Below are 16,082 nucleotides of genomic sequence, written 5' to 3'. Positions count from 1 at the left end.
TCCCCACCAGCCCCTCCTTGTTGGTGAGAACAAGGACCAGCATAGCACCTCTCCTTGTTGGCTCCTCTATCGCTTGGAGAAGGAAGTTACCATCAGCGCATTCCAGGAACCTCCTGGATTGCTCATGCCCTGCTGTGTTGTCCCTCCAACAGATATCAGGGTGGTTGAAGTCCCCCATGAGGACCAGGGCTTGTGAACGTGAGGCTGCTCCTATCTGTCTGTAGAGGGCCTCATCCGCTCAGTCTTCCTGGTCAGGTGGCCTGTAGCAGACCTCCACTATAATGTCACCTGTCCCTGCCCCCGCTTCAATGCTGATCCACGGGCTCTCGGTCCTCATCCATCCCCAGGCAGAGCTCCATGCACTCCAGCTCATCATTGACATAGAGGGTGACACCCCCTCTTCATCTGCCCTGCCTGTCCTTCCTAAAGAGCCTGTATCCTTCCATTCCAACACTCCAGTCATAGGAGCCATCCCACCACGTCTCCGTGATTACTTACTTATTGCTAGTATTTCTCGCACATCCCATGTCCATTTTCTACTGTGTCTATAGCCATTTAAGGTGTTTTGTTTGCTGCTCTGGTAGTTTAACAACAGTAAGTAATATGAAATGTTAATGAAGTACTTAGTAACCATAATAGAATACCTGCTTGTACTTTGATTGACAGATCATTATATGAAATTTAAAAAGTCTCAATCAATAAATTCCCAGCCATTTGTCTGGCATAAGTAAAGACAGACTATTAATGCTTCCAATATTTCTTAGAATACCAGCCATATGGAGACTAGTAAGTACCTTGTAAACAAAAATATGACATATAATGGAATGTTGGCCTGTTGGGATGAAAACTTGAGCGTGCTCCATTTATGCAGTGCTTAAATAAACTGATTCAGAAAATGAAGATCATAAATAGTAATTATTTTGGGGTTACTGGTATTATTCAGAGCATCAGCAACCAATACCAAGAATGGACCATTAAATGAAAGTTTTTCATATTATAAGGGCAAATAATCTGTGTCACATGAGATAACCAAGCTGTTTTCGTAAAACCTATGCTGTAACATGTATATTGTAACTCTGCTTAGAAAAGGCATTTAATTCAGATGGCTAAGTCAAAATCAGATGTCCAGGATAATGTTTTCATGATTAGAAAGTTAGATTTCCTTTCTAAAGGTAAGCTTGGAGCCTTGGTCTCCTTCTTAATTCTGTCAGTTTGTGATTGAGTTCACAATGCTGTGAATCTCCCTGTTTCTGATTTTCCTTTAAGACTCTGCTGACTTAACCATAGTCAAGCCACATTACAGAATAGTATGTGGGACTTTGGACAGCTAATGAGCTTTGGCTGAAGTATGGATTGAGTCCTCATCTAAGATTACATTACAAGAATAATATTTAACATAGGGTAAAAATTAGATTCCCAAATTTGAGTGTAGTTTTCAACTCATTTAATTTTACCAGCTTTTGAAAATGTGTTTCTTGTGGCTTAATTTTCAAAATTATGCTCAAATAGGAGCCATTCAGTATCTTTTAAACCAGGTGTTTTATGTAATCATCTAAATCTGAATTTTAGAGAATACTGAAAATGCTTGCTGCCTGGCCTTGAAAATGTTGTCCTATCTTTTAATTTCATCTGACAAATTACAAATGATAATAAAAGCAACCTGTTTCTACTTGAGTATATGTATTCTGAAAGAATCTTATAAACTGTTATTAGAGAAGGATTAGTATTTATTTTTCTTTTTTTGCTTGTTTGTTATCAAGGAAGTCTTTTGAAAGCAGTAACTTTAGTTGTGTGAGTTTTCCTAATTTTGGGAGAGTTCTTCCTGATAATTTGTAATAGCTATATGGTGACTCCTAAATTACTTGCATGCTTGAAGTCAGCCCAACCATTTCTCATTCTCTGTTACAGGTTCTCAAAGTTACAATGCATGTTAAAGAGCTGAAACTTGGGATGTTATTAAAACACCCCTTCAGAAGCTATTACTATATTTAGCTTTGATTTGACAAATATAACCTCTTGACATCTTGAAGTTTGTCAGTAACTCTTTGCATGCTGGAATGTATAACATGCTTAAGAACTGCAACTATTTAATGATGCTTCGTTAATTTCTGTGGAGTGCTGGGAGGCATATTTTCCAAATGACATACTGATATCACTGTTCTGGGAATACATCATATTTTGCAACAATTACAACATCCATAGGGCAATAAATCAGTTAACTATATTCCTCTAGGCCCATAAAATGAGCTAAATCGCTGTTTCGGAAACAACTTTTCCCAAGCTTATTTAAAATGAGGAGGGTTGGAAAGGAAACATTAGTACAGGAATAAATTGAAAGGCCAAGTGAGGTACATATAGGTACAATAGAAGGGCATCATGGGAACTGTGAGCAGGATTCTTTCTGTCACAGTATACAGCTAAAGAGAATGACAAAAATGTGCTGTAAATAACCTATAGCTATGGAGAAAACTGAAATAAGAAAATAAAATAGGTACTTAAGTTCTTTGCATTTTAATCAAGATAATGGTTCTGCAGTTTTCTTCCAGGTGGGGGGGGGTAGGGAAAAAATAGAACAAAATCCCCTAGTCAAAAATTCTTTTAACTCCTGATGTCCCTCTGTCCATAATGATATTCTAAGTCTGTATCCATTTAAAGGTTTTGATCTCTGTGAAATACTGTGGTGCCCTAAAAAAAAAATCATTGAGTACCAAGGGATATCAAGAATTATTCCTTGATTATTCATACAAACACACATATATATATTTATTATGCACGTGTGTTTGTGTATATGTAATTCTATAGGGTTTTTTACTATTTTTCCCCAAACTTTCATTTAACTCTGCTTAATGTAAAATGACACAACAGAATTGTGAGGTAGTCAAAAAAAGAAAAATAACCCACTTAAATAGGAAACATCATAACCTTATAACAACAATCTTTAGTGTGAGATATGCTATAATGTATCATAATACTGTGCTGCTTGTGAACTGTTGGGCTTTTATTTATTGTGGGATGTGTGTGTGTGTGGATATATATATCTATATATGTATATGCATATCTATAGATATGAATAGATATATATACACACACATATATAGCTATCTATATATATATCTTGCTCAAGTTCATTAAGGCTGCCATCTTCTTCAGAAAGTCATACTTTAAACACATTTGTGCACCCACACACAAACACAGAAAATTCCTAACTTTTTATTAAACTAGTGATAGGGAGACTTGTTAAGTAATTTAGTATCTCACAGGCTAGAGAATTACATATAATATGCAGGAAATATGTCAGGGGCCTGCTTCACCTTTTATTGTTATGTAAGCAAAGAGCTTTGAAATTAAAGAAGTTTCATAGGTGTAAAACTGAGATAGATGTAGAATTGTCCACTATATTTAAAATAGAGGAAAATACTGGAGCATAAACAACTGCAAATCATATAAATAAAGTGCACATTTCCAGTCCAGTGGGCTGATTGTGGAGATTGGGAAATGTATCTGCAAAAATATTGACAATTTGCTTCAGTTCTGGAGACTGGGTAAACTGCAAAGATTTCTTCTAAACTAAGACACAGAAACAAATTTGGAATGAGCAACAACGTCAACATTTCATTGTTTAGTTGGACTGAAGGAAACTGTGAACATGATGGAATCTCCAAAGTACCTGTGCTTCCGAATTTATCGTATTTACTGATACAGTGAGAGATCCATTTTATCTGTATTTAGCTAATTTAACTCTTGGGGAGGCCTAATTAATATATTTCAATGAGTCCTTTTAATATGTGAAGCTGCACCTCCCAGAGCTGATAACTAGTCCCTGGAGTTATTCATCCCTTTATGGGTATGTCAGAACTGCAGTCAAAGGGATGACTCCTGTTGACATACTCAACCGAATTTTCAATTCATTCACTCAGTACTGGGTGTGATAAGACCTACATAATCTTGCAAAATACTTGTTTATGCTAGATTCCCTGTTACCACAGTATGTGAGTCTGCTAGATATAATTAGCAAAGTAAAGCTGTGAGAGCTGCAGTGCGTATGCGCTCCCATGCATATAGCACATGCAAACTGCAATGACACCTTTGGTTGAAGAGTACACATACATGTCTCCCCAAAATTGCATGTATGTAATACATGTAAACATGTATACATTAAAACAATGCCATAAAGCATTACAGACTTTTTTTTCCTCTTTTCCTATATATTCTGCCCTTTTCTTCATATGAGATTGATTTGTAATCTTAAATTATCCTACCTGGAAAATGTTATTAAAATTAAATATATATAAAAGTACCTGTGTTCCAGGATTCTCTATAAGTTAATTTCAAAAAACATAAAATATTTTGTTTGTGAAAAAATGCATATATTAGAGCCTCTTACTGATTGGTACACTTCAGTAATTAAAAGTGTTTCAGCTATACCATACTTAACATGATGAAGACCTGAGTCCTTGTAGGTTGTCCTTTGTGTCAATCTGCAATAATAACCCGGATTGTGGTACACGTATTAGTGCATTTTCTTTTTCTAATCTAACCTTTGAGGGAAATGCTGGCCATTATAGGTTTTCTGTACAAAGATTGGGTTGACAGAGCATACATTTGTTATCTGATATTAGATAATTGAAAGGATGAGGCTCAATTGGTGACAATCCAGAGTAGAAAGATGTGGATCAGTTGAAAAGAGTTCACTACAGATGAGCTATGAGAATGATCAGATGTCTAAAGAAAATATAATCCATGAGGGAAGTTGTAAAAAATGGTGGTTGTTCGATCAAGACAATACCAAACTTGTGTGGGTGTAACAAATAAAGACTAAAATCAGCAAGGGGGATTTAGATTAGACATTAGGAAATATGTTGTAACAGTAAGGATGCCTAAGCACGGGGTTAGAGGTTTGAGGAAGGTTTTGAAAACTTCACTGATGAGAGTTTTTGAAATTAGACTGACATCAGCTAGGACAGAAACAAGTGTCATTGTTTCTATAGAGGGGAAAAAGGATAGAAAATGTGATCTTTTGAACTTTGTAATGGCCTTTTTCTTCCATGATTATATACTCTGCATCTCCTCAGGATTCCTTTCAGTCCTCTGAATTAGGTGAAATGTATAGGGATTTCTTTGTTAGAGGGAGAGAAATGGTTTCTTTGTTTTTACAAAGAAATAGATTTTCTATATGTATGTGTCTATTGTCGCGTCATGTCATTTGCAAATGGGAGACTGGTCAAAATTATTACTCTTAAAAATTATTTTGGGGAAGTTGTATAAACTAAGTTGTTGGTTTTGGTCCTAATGAAATTTGCATTTTTGAAAAATTCCCATAAGCAGGTAGCTGTATTCTGCCTTCTGTTATCTTTTCCTTGCTGCTTTTTCTTATAGTTAGGAGAGACATGTTTTGATCTGGTTTCTTGTATTTTTATTTTTTCCTCTGGGTACATGGTAATGAAGTGTACATGAAAATAAATGTTTGGGCATTTGAAGTGATTAGCTATGAAAACAATTGAAGATGTGACTGAAATTTTATTGGTACTTTGAAAAACAAAAGATGAAAGTAATTATGTTTCACAGCAGAATTCCCTAGAAATTCCTTGTGGACAGAGCTGAGTTAACAGCATGGACAGTTCAGTTGGATCTGATCTGCTGAACGATATGGTACATCTAGGACGAGAAACATGAACCAGCAGCATGATAGCTGCTTTTCTCTTTCCCGTCCTTAAAATGATTCCTAGTCAAAATGCTGCAGGAAGAAATATGGTTTATATGTAGTGGGTATTAGAACCAGCCTACGGCTGAATCAGAAAGAGTTAACTTAAACAGGAAGGCTAGGAGGGAGTTCTTAGGACCTGAGTTGGATATTGGGAGGTTAAAGGGCTAGAAATGGAAGGAAAGACTGTAAATATTGGTTTGACAATGGATTGACAGTGGTCTGCAGGTTACAAATTTTGGAACTAATAACTTACTGATTTTTTAACAGGATTTTATGTTATGCAGACATCCTTTTACTGATGTCTGCATTTTTCCTAGTCAAATAATATTCTGCATTAATGTGGCATGTCTGTTTCGATTTGGTTTTAAGGGAGCTATTCTACAGATTTAAATCAAGCAGTGAAGTTTCTCCTGCGCTGTATGCAAGTTTGTGATTAGTAAATAATATAAATACCTATTCCGTTCAGTTAATTGACACAGGTATAAAGTTGTACAATTGCAGAGATAGGAAAAAACCTCAAGCAATCCAAATGTAGCAGGTAATTATTTTTCCAGAGAGGTAGATCATGTCTGAACAGCAAGAAAATAGATAGAGGCTTGTCAAGCTACAGAGAGAAAACTGTCCCAAGTGGCTGAGTGACCACAGAAAACAAACTCTCTACGAAAATAATGAGATTATGTGAAAGGATGGAGATGCACCTCAGTTGGTGGAAAGATGATAGATAATTAGAAAATATAATTTGGACCAAGTCATGGAGTTTCTATTTGTTGATTGGTTTTAAGGAACTGTGTTTTAACTTAAGCCTTTCTTCCTTACAAATAATTAAGACTGATTCCTCTAATGCTTTGATAGTGTGCAAAGTTTTAACTTCTGAATTTAATAATTTTGCAGCTTATGTAAGTTAAACTGTATTTCTCCATCTCACAGAAAAGATTGGCCTATTAATAGTGTCCTTTTCAACATATGGTATTATATGCTGTCGGTACTTAAACAGGACATGGTTCTTTTTTTATCCTGAATCCCACTTGTACTTCTAAACTGATGATGCAGAGTTATCAGCATTAATTTTGTTACAGAAATCTTGCCAGATCTTTCTCATTGCCTAATGATTATCTGTGCTGTAGCTTGTATTCTATCAGTTTCCCAGAATTCAGTGTTCTTTTAACCTTATTGAGTGATTTATTTTTGCACTCAGTAGACTCTGAATATTCATTTTTTATATCACAGAATTGCATTTTTACATGCATCTGTTTTTGCCATTTTTAAAGGAATAGAAAGATGTGCAGCCTCTTTTAGACTGTTTGTGGTCTTTTTGCAGAAATCCTCCATATCCTCTCTGATTCTGTCATAGGAAGGATGGAAAGCGTCTCTAAACAACTTGCAATCCATGATTTTTACATTTACCTGGCTTCCTTTAAATAAAAATACAAACATAAGAATCTATAAAATAATAATAATAATAAAAATAAAAATAAATCTTCCTTCTCTCTTGAGCTAATGGTATCATTACAACATTAAGGAAATTATGCGTCCTCAAAAACATTCATCCTATTTCTGCATCATCCCCACCTTGCCAGTATTGACAGTCAGGCCAATAAACCATGAAGTTAAAGGCCTATGGCTAATTCTTGTATAATTCTGTTGAAGGTTTATATAAAATGCATAAGCATGCTGATGGAAAAAAATTATATAACCTACACAAACAAATGCTGATAAATTAAAATTGAGCTAATTAAGGCATATATGGTAGTGTCTGTCCAATATGTGATGGGATAAAGACTGAATACAAATTAATAATTCATTTACTAGTACATGGGGAAATACAAGAGCCTAGATATTATTTTTATTCTTTTTTTTTCTTTTTTTTTTCTATAAATGGGATCCAAAAACTTCTCTGCAGATGATCAGGAACTAAGGCAGAAGATTTCTTAAAATATTTGAGATAATAGGAGAAAAGAATCTTAGGATCTTCCAGTATTTTTAAAGAAACAAATTGATGAACCCAAATAAAAGTTTAGTATTGGAAGAATTTGAGTACTTGGTAATAGAACATTATTAAGAGGTTTGCTGGGAAAAGAAAATTCATAAAACAAGCATGAAATTGTAATGAATGATATGATAATGCCTTTTCTTATAATTCAATTTGCCAGATATAAATTTCTTCATGTTTTTCTATCAAGGGAGGTGCTGTCCAGAGCAGGAAGAGTAACTGAAGTAAACTTTTAACATTCTTATTCGGTTATAGACATTTAATGGAGTTTAACTGGAGTTATGAATAGCTAAAATTAATCAACCTAGTGTGCCTAGTAAAAGCTGAGGGAATCAAAACAAAAGTCATGTCTTTGATACAGTATTGTTATGACAAGTTCACCAATACAAGGTTAGCAGTACTTTACCGCACTGCAGTGTTCACCTTTATACTGACTAATCGTTATGCAAGGTTATAAGCACTGTGGTTTCTGATATGTGTGAGACTCAGAAGTGTAAATAGTGTAGTTTTTTTGGAGATGAGTAAGACAGTCTTGACCTATACTTTTGGAAGGTAAAAAACATAGAAAAACTTAAAGGTGTGATTTTTGCAATTTATACAGATACTGTCCCTGTGATTAAAATCTCTGTGGAACTTTCTCTAGTTTCTTCCTGAAGATGAGAAGTAATCTCACTCCATCAAAATACTTTAACATATTATTCACAGTGGAGGTAGGATGTGAATTCATGATTACAGTAATCAACAGTCATTTACAATAAATGTATTGTTAGTATTTGGCACTTCCAGATATTAAAAAATCCTCCAAAACTCTTAATTCCAAATCAACTGAAGGCAAATGAAGAACTACAGTGATTTTAGTGATCTTCTTTTGCACCCCTAATACACCACATTACAAATTGAAACCCTATTCTGTTGCATTTTAAAGCAGTTCAGTATCTTTGCTACGGCATGCTCGAAAATGTTTTTGTTCCTTAGAAGTTAAAGATATTTACTAAGCCCTTTTTGTCCTTTACAACAGTGCACTCAAAAATTGTAAGGGTGTAAGTGTGATTTCTTGTCTGTATCCAAAATATTAGACATTTTTTCTTACACGCCCGCTGGGCTCTTGGACACAAACTATCAGGGTTATAAGAGTCTACTAAAGAACATAGACAAGCACGAAACAAAACAGAAAAATAGTAATACATATGAACATCAAAATCTTTGGTTATTCAGGCTGCAAAGAATTCTTGAAATAAAATCAACTTTTACTTCTTTAAGACTCCAATGCACCTAATGTAATTACTGTATCTTACTCTTTTCAGTGGTTGAGATGAGCAAATTATAATTTTGGTGATGTGAGTGAGGAATTGATTCTTATTAATCAACAAAATACTTTCATCAAGGATGCTCTGTGGTAGGGATTATGTATTTTTGTATAGAAAACAAGCATTTTTTTAAACTTTTATATAGCAGCCATTTTTCCTAACTTTACTTTTGCTCAAAAAGAAATTTCACCATTTCTTTTATTTTACAAGTTTAGGAACATTCCAGACAAATGTAATATAACTCTGGAAACATGAGGAAAACACAGTAACAGAGATGTTTTCTCAGTTTTCTCACTAAGGACTTTGAATGTTAATCTCCTTATTTTTTTTTAGAATGAACCCACATACAGTATTTGTCCCTCTCAGCCTCCAACTGTCAGTACGACTATGAGATTTGAGGCTTTTCCATCCTAAAGTATACCTTAAAATAGCTTGACTGTTTGATATAGATCGTGGCAAAATAAACAAAATTGAGTCCTGGACATGCTTGGAAGTTGGCATGAATCTGTCAGCTGTTGACAGATCAGGATTAGGTGGCTGATTTTTAAAAGGGATTTGTTCTTCTCATCACACCTATTTCCAGTGTTCAGGTTATATTCCTGGTAGATTACATTTCTGAGTTGTTCTGACATTTCGAAAGCATGGAAAATAAAATCTCTACTACATATTTCATATACATTATTGTTGTCTTTTACCATCTTGTAATTCAGAAAACTTTCTGTTTATGGAAAAGAGCTATCTACCTCTAGTTCATTTTAGTTTATTGTCTGGTTGCTTTTTTGGTTTGCCTGGGTATTTAGCTGAATATTGTCTGTTGGCTTTGGCTCCTCTGTGGAATCTAAAAAGCTCAAAATTGTGTTTAGAACTGTTACTTGTGCAAAGCAGTTGTAGAATTACAAATAGACACAAATAATTATCCTAAGCCTGGGGAATACTAGAAAGTTTTCATCTCGTGTTTGATATAAGTGAATTGTGTAAGCCTCTTATATTGTTTGTAATTTAAATAGATACTCAGTTTTAAACATGCTGATTTCCTTTGGTGACTAGCGAGCTTCACATCCTTTTAGGATCAAAGATGTATGGAAAAGAGAAATTTATAATTTTAAAAGTCGAGAGGAAGTACATTATTGAGGATATAGAAAGAGCTAGAAATTAACTTACTCCAGAGATAAAGAAAAAACAACTAGATAATGTGGAGGCCTCTATTTCTAGATATTGGAGAAGGTCTTTCACAACAGTTTTAGGAGAATACACTACCTTGGACTGAAAATGTCTTAAAAGAGAGTAGGTGGTTTGAGATAGAGTGACAAAGAGTGTTTTAAGGACAGTTTGATTTAAAAAAAAAACTAAATAATTATTAAAATTCCCTGATTAAGAAGTGCATAAAAAGCTTCTCTTCTATTGTATTTTCCCCCTTGCATCTTCATCATAATGACATTTAAAGCCTCATTATGTTTTTAAAGTGAAAAACTTTGTCTTAAGATGTATGAGCATGACAGAACGATGCTGTACGATTTTTCTTTGAAGTTCTGAAAAAATTCTTCTCATCACATTGTGTGACAATTTCTTAATGAGAAGATGTTGGTGGAGTGGAAGCTCAATGATTTTCTGTGCTAGTGGCAAGGGTTTTCTTTGAGTTAAAAAGACTGTGAAAGCAAATTGTAATGTTCATATTGATCTAGACACTATCTATAGCTGTCTTTATTACATTTCCTTATTTTGCCATAATTTATTTATGACTAAATTACTTGATGGAGTCTCAGGAAAACCAAAAAGGGATTTTCTGGTTATTAAAAAAAAAAAACAAACCACAAAACCCAATCCAAAAACTTATTTTAATTGGTAAAAGCTTTAATAGTATAAGAGGAAACTCAAAGGGGTAAAAAGAGCGGATATGGCAGATATAGTATGTAAAAGACCTGCCTTAGCATAATACACAGTTAACAATCAGTTTACTTAGGAACAGATTATAAAATTGCATGTTGTTCAAATGAAGTCTCATCAGCACTAAATTATTTATACTTCAGTTTGAAAAGTAAATAAATGTTAAGGACATTATACTTTTTTCTTTCTTCTGAAAAGACAAATATAATCTCTTGCTATCAAAAGATCTGTATCATTTATGAACTAGATTTCAGCCTGATTTGTTTTAAATTATATTGTTTAATATATTTTATACACAATCTGGAGACCCATGAAGAAAAATAAGTAACCAGTTTTTCATTGTTTCATTGGAAAAATGCAGTTTTATATTAAAAAAAAAAATCATTCAGGACTAAACTCTTCCCATTCACCTTTGTGGTAACTCTCTTGAAGACAGTATAAAGCTGTAGGTCCTGGAGAAACAGCGTATCATGATGGGCAGATGTTGATACTAGAACTTGACACAGTGTTGGGCCCTTCATGAACAAATATCAATTCCCTCTTCTGCAAAACCACCCTGTAGTCAAATGTGTTGAAGTTCTCCATCTGAGCAGCCTTTCCATGACGTTCTGGCACTTGCCAGTCTCAGTCTGTTTGATTACCAGTGGATTCTTCTTTGCTCTGCGAAGTTAGGCACACCTGTGCAAAGTGGCTCAAGTAGTCTCAGGAGCAGAGCTTCTGCTCACACAAATTGTCACAGTGCTATTGACTTCACAGGAGCTATGATAACAGTCGCTGCCTTATTTGACTGCTGTCTTATTTGAGAAGATAATCTGATTTAGCAGTAATTTACATTGTCTTTGCAGGAGTGTAAATGATTACTCAAGGTAAAACACCACAGAGGATCAAGTCTCACTTCTTGAGAAGGCTACATTGAAAAGATAGACTTTTTTGATTCACATGGTGGAATTTAATACATAAACAAATGTCTTTTCAGTGTACATGCTTTCTAATTAGGGTTTTTCAGAGTTACTGTTTTATAAACAACTTTTTTCATGGTCACACATGATAAAAATCTGCAACAAACAGGAGGAAAATTTTCACAGTGCGGTATCTTTTCCAAAATATATACTTTTTCCCTCATTACATGAGGCTTCAATTTGTATTAATTAAAGCTACTTCCTGGGTGGTCAAAGATACAAGGTGAAAATTTCATTAGGATATTTTACACTATAGCTGAACACCCTGGTGTTTTATTGCTAATTTTCACATTTTCACTGCAGTTCCTCATTGCTTTGGTGGGCTGTGAAATTATTCTTTACTCCTATGAAATGAGGTAATATACAGTAGTCTGTTAAATGAGAGATCTTTTTTCTAAGTTCCAATGTCAAAGTTCAGTGTTTATGCTGTTTATATTTAAAAATAGTCTTATTTCCACTCTGCAACAAAATAAATTAATAGATTTCTTCATTTCACCACTTATGCCACTCTGGTTGAAGTGCATTCCCTCTGGTGTTAACCTGGTTGAAGTAATGAATGAGTCTAACCCGCGGTCTCAGAATGTACCCATTAACCAGAAGATCCCCTCTAAAGTTCCAAATAAAACAAAAAAAATAGAAGTCCAATAAGGTAAACTACAAAGTAGCTTGTTTTAGAGTTTGCACCACTGCCTGCAGGCTAACAATTTTCTACAAAGATTGGCTTTTAAAATCCTAGTAAACCTTCCAAACTCTGTGTTGGTGCTTAGTCTGTGTTTTTTCCTTTGGAGGGCTGTGGAACTAGTTTTGTGATGTGGTTTAAATCAAAAGTTATTAAAGATAAAGGGGACGTTGTAAAAGGAAAGCAAAGCAAACAAAAGCAAAGAAAAAAGAAACCTAACCAACCCTATACATTATAAAGTTGACCTTGCATTAGCTTCCCTCTGGCAAAGAGAAGATATTATTTCTCTAGAAATTGATTGCCTCTGATTAGCCTGGGTAGGAATTATCTCACCCAACTCAGTTGTTTAAGAATTGTTGACTGGACATCTAGTAATTGTAATTGTAAACTGGACATCTAGTGTCTCTTATGGTCAGTGGAAAGAAATTGACACCAAGTGATTAATACCCTTCAAAACCAGATGTCTGAGAGTGGTGGGAAATGTCTGGAAGAAGTCTTTGGACTGGATAAAAAGGGAGCCTGTATATGTAGATGAGGCTTAGGTGACTAATTTTAGATGGGTAAGGCTGAAATGCTTTGTTGGCAATTAGCCTTAAGATGTCCCTTGCTGCATATACAGTATCTCATACTTAAGATACTTATCAAGTACTTGGTATTAGAACTCAGTATCATTTCGCAGTTGGGTTACAGGACTAATTCACAAAAATATTTAAGAATACCTAAAGGAGGGGACATAAAGTTTTTTTTCCTTTCTTTCCTAAAGTATCTCTAAGAAGTTTGCCAGCTTATCTCATGTTCAGAATTTCAAAGGAAATTTTGCTTTCTCCTTCCTTATCAATCTGTGTGTGTGCGTGTTGTGTTTTGGGGGTTTTTGGGTTGTTGTTTGCTTGGGGTTTTTTTGTTGATTTTTTGTTTTGTTTTGTTTTATCTGTACCTAGTATTCGTGGAAATCCTATGCTTACATTGTGAATATCTGTCTTCTGATTTATTTGGTCACAGAAGTATTCAGATCTTTCATATCAATTTTCCCTATTAGTAAGTATAAGTAATGGGTTTGAGTGCCTTTGCCACATAGATCTTTGAATACTGCCATGATAAAAATATTTACCACTATAGAAAGTATTAATAGTTTTTGCTAAGGAAAACTTGAAAAAAACCACAAGTTTGAAGGTGAAGGAAAGCTTGAGACACAAACTTCATAGAGGTAATATGCTGTTGCATATTAATTGTTAATTAAGAGTAATACAAGGTTATATTGCTTTTTGCTTGTGATATTAGGCTACCTGTTACAGTTGGTAAAAAGGAACAGCTTTTGGATACACAGGCCTTTTCGTGATCCTATTATGTACAGTACCAATGCAGCTATTTGTGAAAAAAAATTAACTCAAAGTACAATACTTAAACCTTCTGGAATTAATTTTGTGTTCAATTGCCTGCACTCATACAGCTTTAGGTGTGTTTTATTGTTAAAAATAAAACAAACAAACAAATTTTACAGACTTGATTCGTTCTGCAAAAGTGAGACAACAAAATTAAAGACATTGCCAAGGACGTAAACCATGTCTTATTTTAGAAGAATTGCTATAGTGTCATATGAGTGATACATCTATGTTTAATTTCACTGCTGTGGTGGGATAGCCTTGGCTATGGAACAAACTCCCACTCAGCTGCTCAGTCACTACTCCTCTCTGTGGGACAGGGGGAGAAAATCATTTGAGAAAGCTGATAGGTTGAGATAAAGACAGGGAGGTTGCTCACTAGTTACTGACTTGGGGAAGATTTAATTTCTTGCCAATTAAAGTAGATTCGGGTAGTAAGAAACAAAACCAAATATTAAACCAACACCTTTCCTCCCCCTTTACCCATGCTCAACTTCACTCTTGGCTCCTCTACCTTTCCCCACCTCCACCCCACCTCCCCAAGCAGCACAGGAGAATGGAGAATGGGGGGTTGTGGTCAGTCCCTAACAGCTCCTCTCTGACGCTCCTTCCTCCTCACACTTTTCCTCTCCTCCAGCATGGGTCCTTCTCATGGGCTGCAGTTCCTTTAGGATAAACCTGCTCCATTGTGGGCTTTTCCACTGGCTGCAGGGGAATCTCTGCTCCGCTACACGGCGCATATCCTCCCCCTCCTTCTTCTCTCACCTTGGTATTCATAGGTCTGTTTTTCACAGTTTCACTACTCTCTTGTTCAGTGTTTTGCTCTTTCTTAAATACGTTTTCCCCAAGACACCACCAGCTTGGCCGATGGGCTCAGCTATGTCCTGTGGTGGGTCCATTTGGAGGCAGCTCGAACTGGCTGTGCCTGGCACAAGGCAGCCCCCCACTACCAAAACCTTGTCATTTACACCCAGTACAACTGTCCATAGAAACAATAATGCCATGCATAACTGACTTAAATATTGGGAAAGTTCTGAGTGAACATTTCCATGAGATTTCCTTGGAGTAGCAAATAGACACTTCCTGGCATGAAAAAAGATTTGAGAGTGAGGTTGAAACAAAGGCAGTGCACATTTCCCAGTGCATTTGCAGTACGAATTTAGAATTCAGTCCTGGTGAATTCTCAGACTAAAAAATTACTCTTTCATCAAAAAGATGTGAATTTAGGAGGGAGAGAAGGCTGTAAAGGATCTTCAGGTTTTGCAGTCATACGTGGGGTTTTTTTCTGTTTTAGATAGTTACCTCTGTTTATACAAAGAATGAAAGTCTCTGATCCCTGTAAGTAATTTTTCACTCCATTGCTGGAAAAAATGTTGAAGTAATTGCTGTTTCAGTAATAGTCAATGAGTATTTGTAATTGCAAGTTCTGTGACCACTACATAGAACCGTATATTAACCAATATATAGAACAACATCTATATTTGCCTGATCATATTTGTAAGAAATTATAGAGTCCCTCAGTCTCATTGAAAGACTATGTAAAAATAGCTGCAATGAACATATTCCCCCTCCCAGAAAAAAAAAAAAAAAAGAAAAAAAGAACAGTAGTACTATGACTGCATAAATGGGGGAAATGGCATAATTTACATTTGTTAACCTGACTGCGGTTTAACAATTAATTGTAGCCCTCTTAACTGTTATCTTTTACAGAAAGAAATTTTCAGTTTGCACGTTTCATAAGATTGTGTTACTGTATTACAGGGTAATTTTTTTTCTTTTTCTTACGCTTCATGTTATAAAAGGATTGTTTGTGAATCTAATAGTCGAAGAAGAAGCCACTCTCTGTTATTCATCTCAAAAACAAAAGAAAAGAAATCTCCTTGCCCTTGCCTGTCCCTCTGAAAGAAAGGCTAGACTAATCATGTGTATTTAAGGCAGGTGACTTGTGTGCAGTTGACATTTATAATTGTACATCTTAAAAGCACAAGTCTTTTCCCAACTGACTTGGTCAAGATTATGATGAAAGTAATAACACGATTAAACCTGGTATTAACATCATTAGTGATAACATCTTAGAAATGGTTTTAATTGTTGACGGTATAGGAAACCTTTGTCTAAATCTTAAAATATCTCCATGTTGCAAGACTATGTAATTAAGGCAACGACCAAACATAGTCCTT

At 35.1% G+C, this 16,082-nt stretch overlaps 1 protein-coding gene across 6 annotated transcripts in view; it reads left to right on the top strand.

The window, feature by feature from the left end:
- PCDH9 (protocadherin 9) overlaps positions 1-16,082 on the top strand; it is a 688,564-nt gene that overhangs the window by 361,985 nt on the left and 310,497 nt on the right. The window contains exon 6 of one of the 6 annotated variants that reach the window (XM_050901157.1): positions 8,178-8,185. The exons of the other annotated variants lie outside the window; for them this stretch is intronic. Coding sequence (XP_050757114.1) covers positions 8,178-8,185 — 8 coding nt within the window. The remainder of the gene's footprint in view (positions 1-8,177; positions 8,186-16,082) is intronic. 6 annotated transcript variants of the gene reach the window in all.

This window comes from Gymnogyps californianus, chromosome 1 (assembly GCF_018139145.2).
Source record: "Gymnogyps californianus isolate 813 chromosome 1, ASM1813914v2, whole genome shotgun sequence".
Taxonomy (NCBI): Eukaryota; Metazoa; Chordata; class Aves; order Accipitriformes; family Cathartidae; genus Gymnogyps; species Gymnogyps californianus.
Note: the sequence above shows the minus strand (reverse complement) of the source record. Positions and strands in the feature narration are given on the sequence as shown.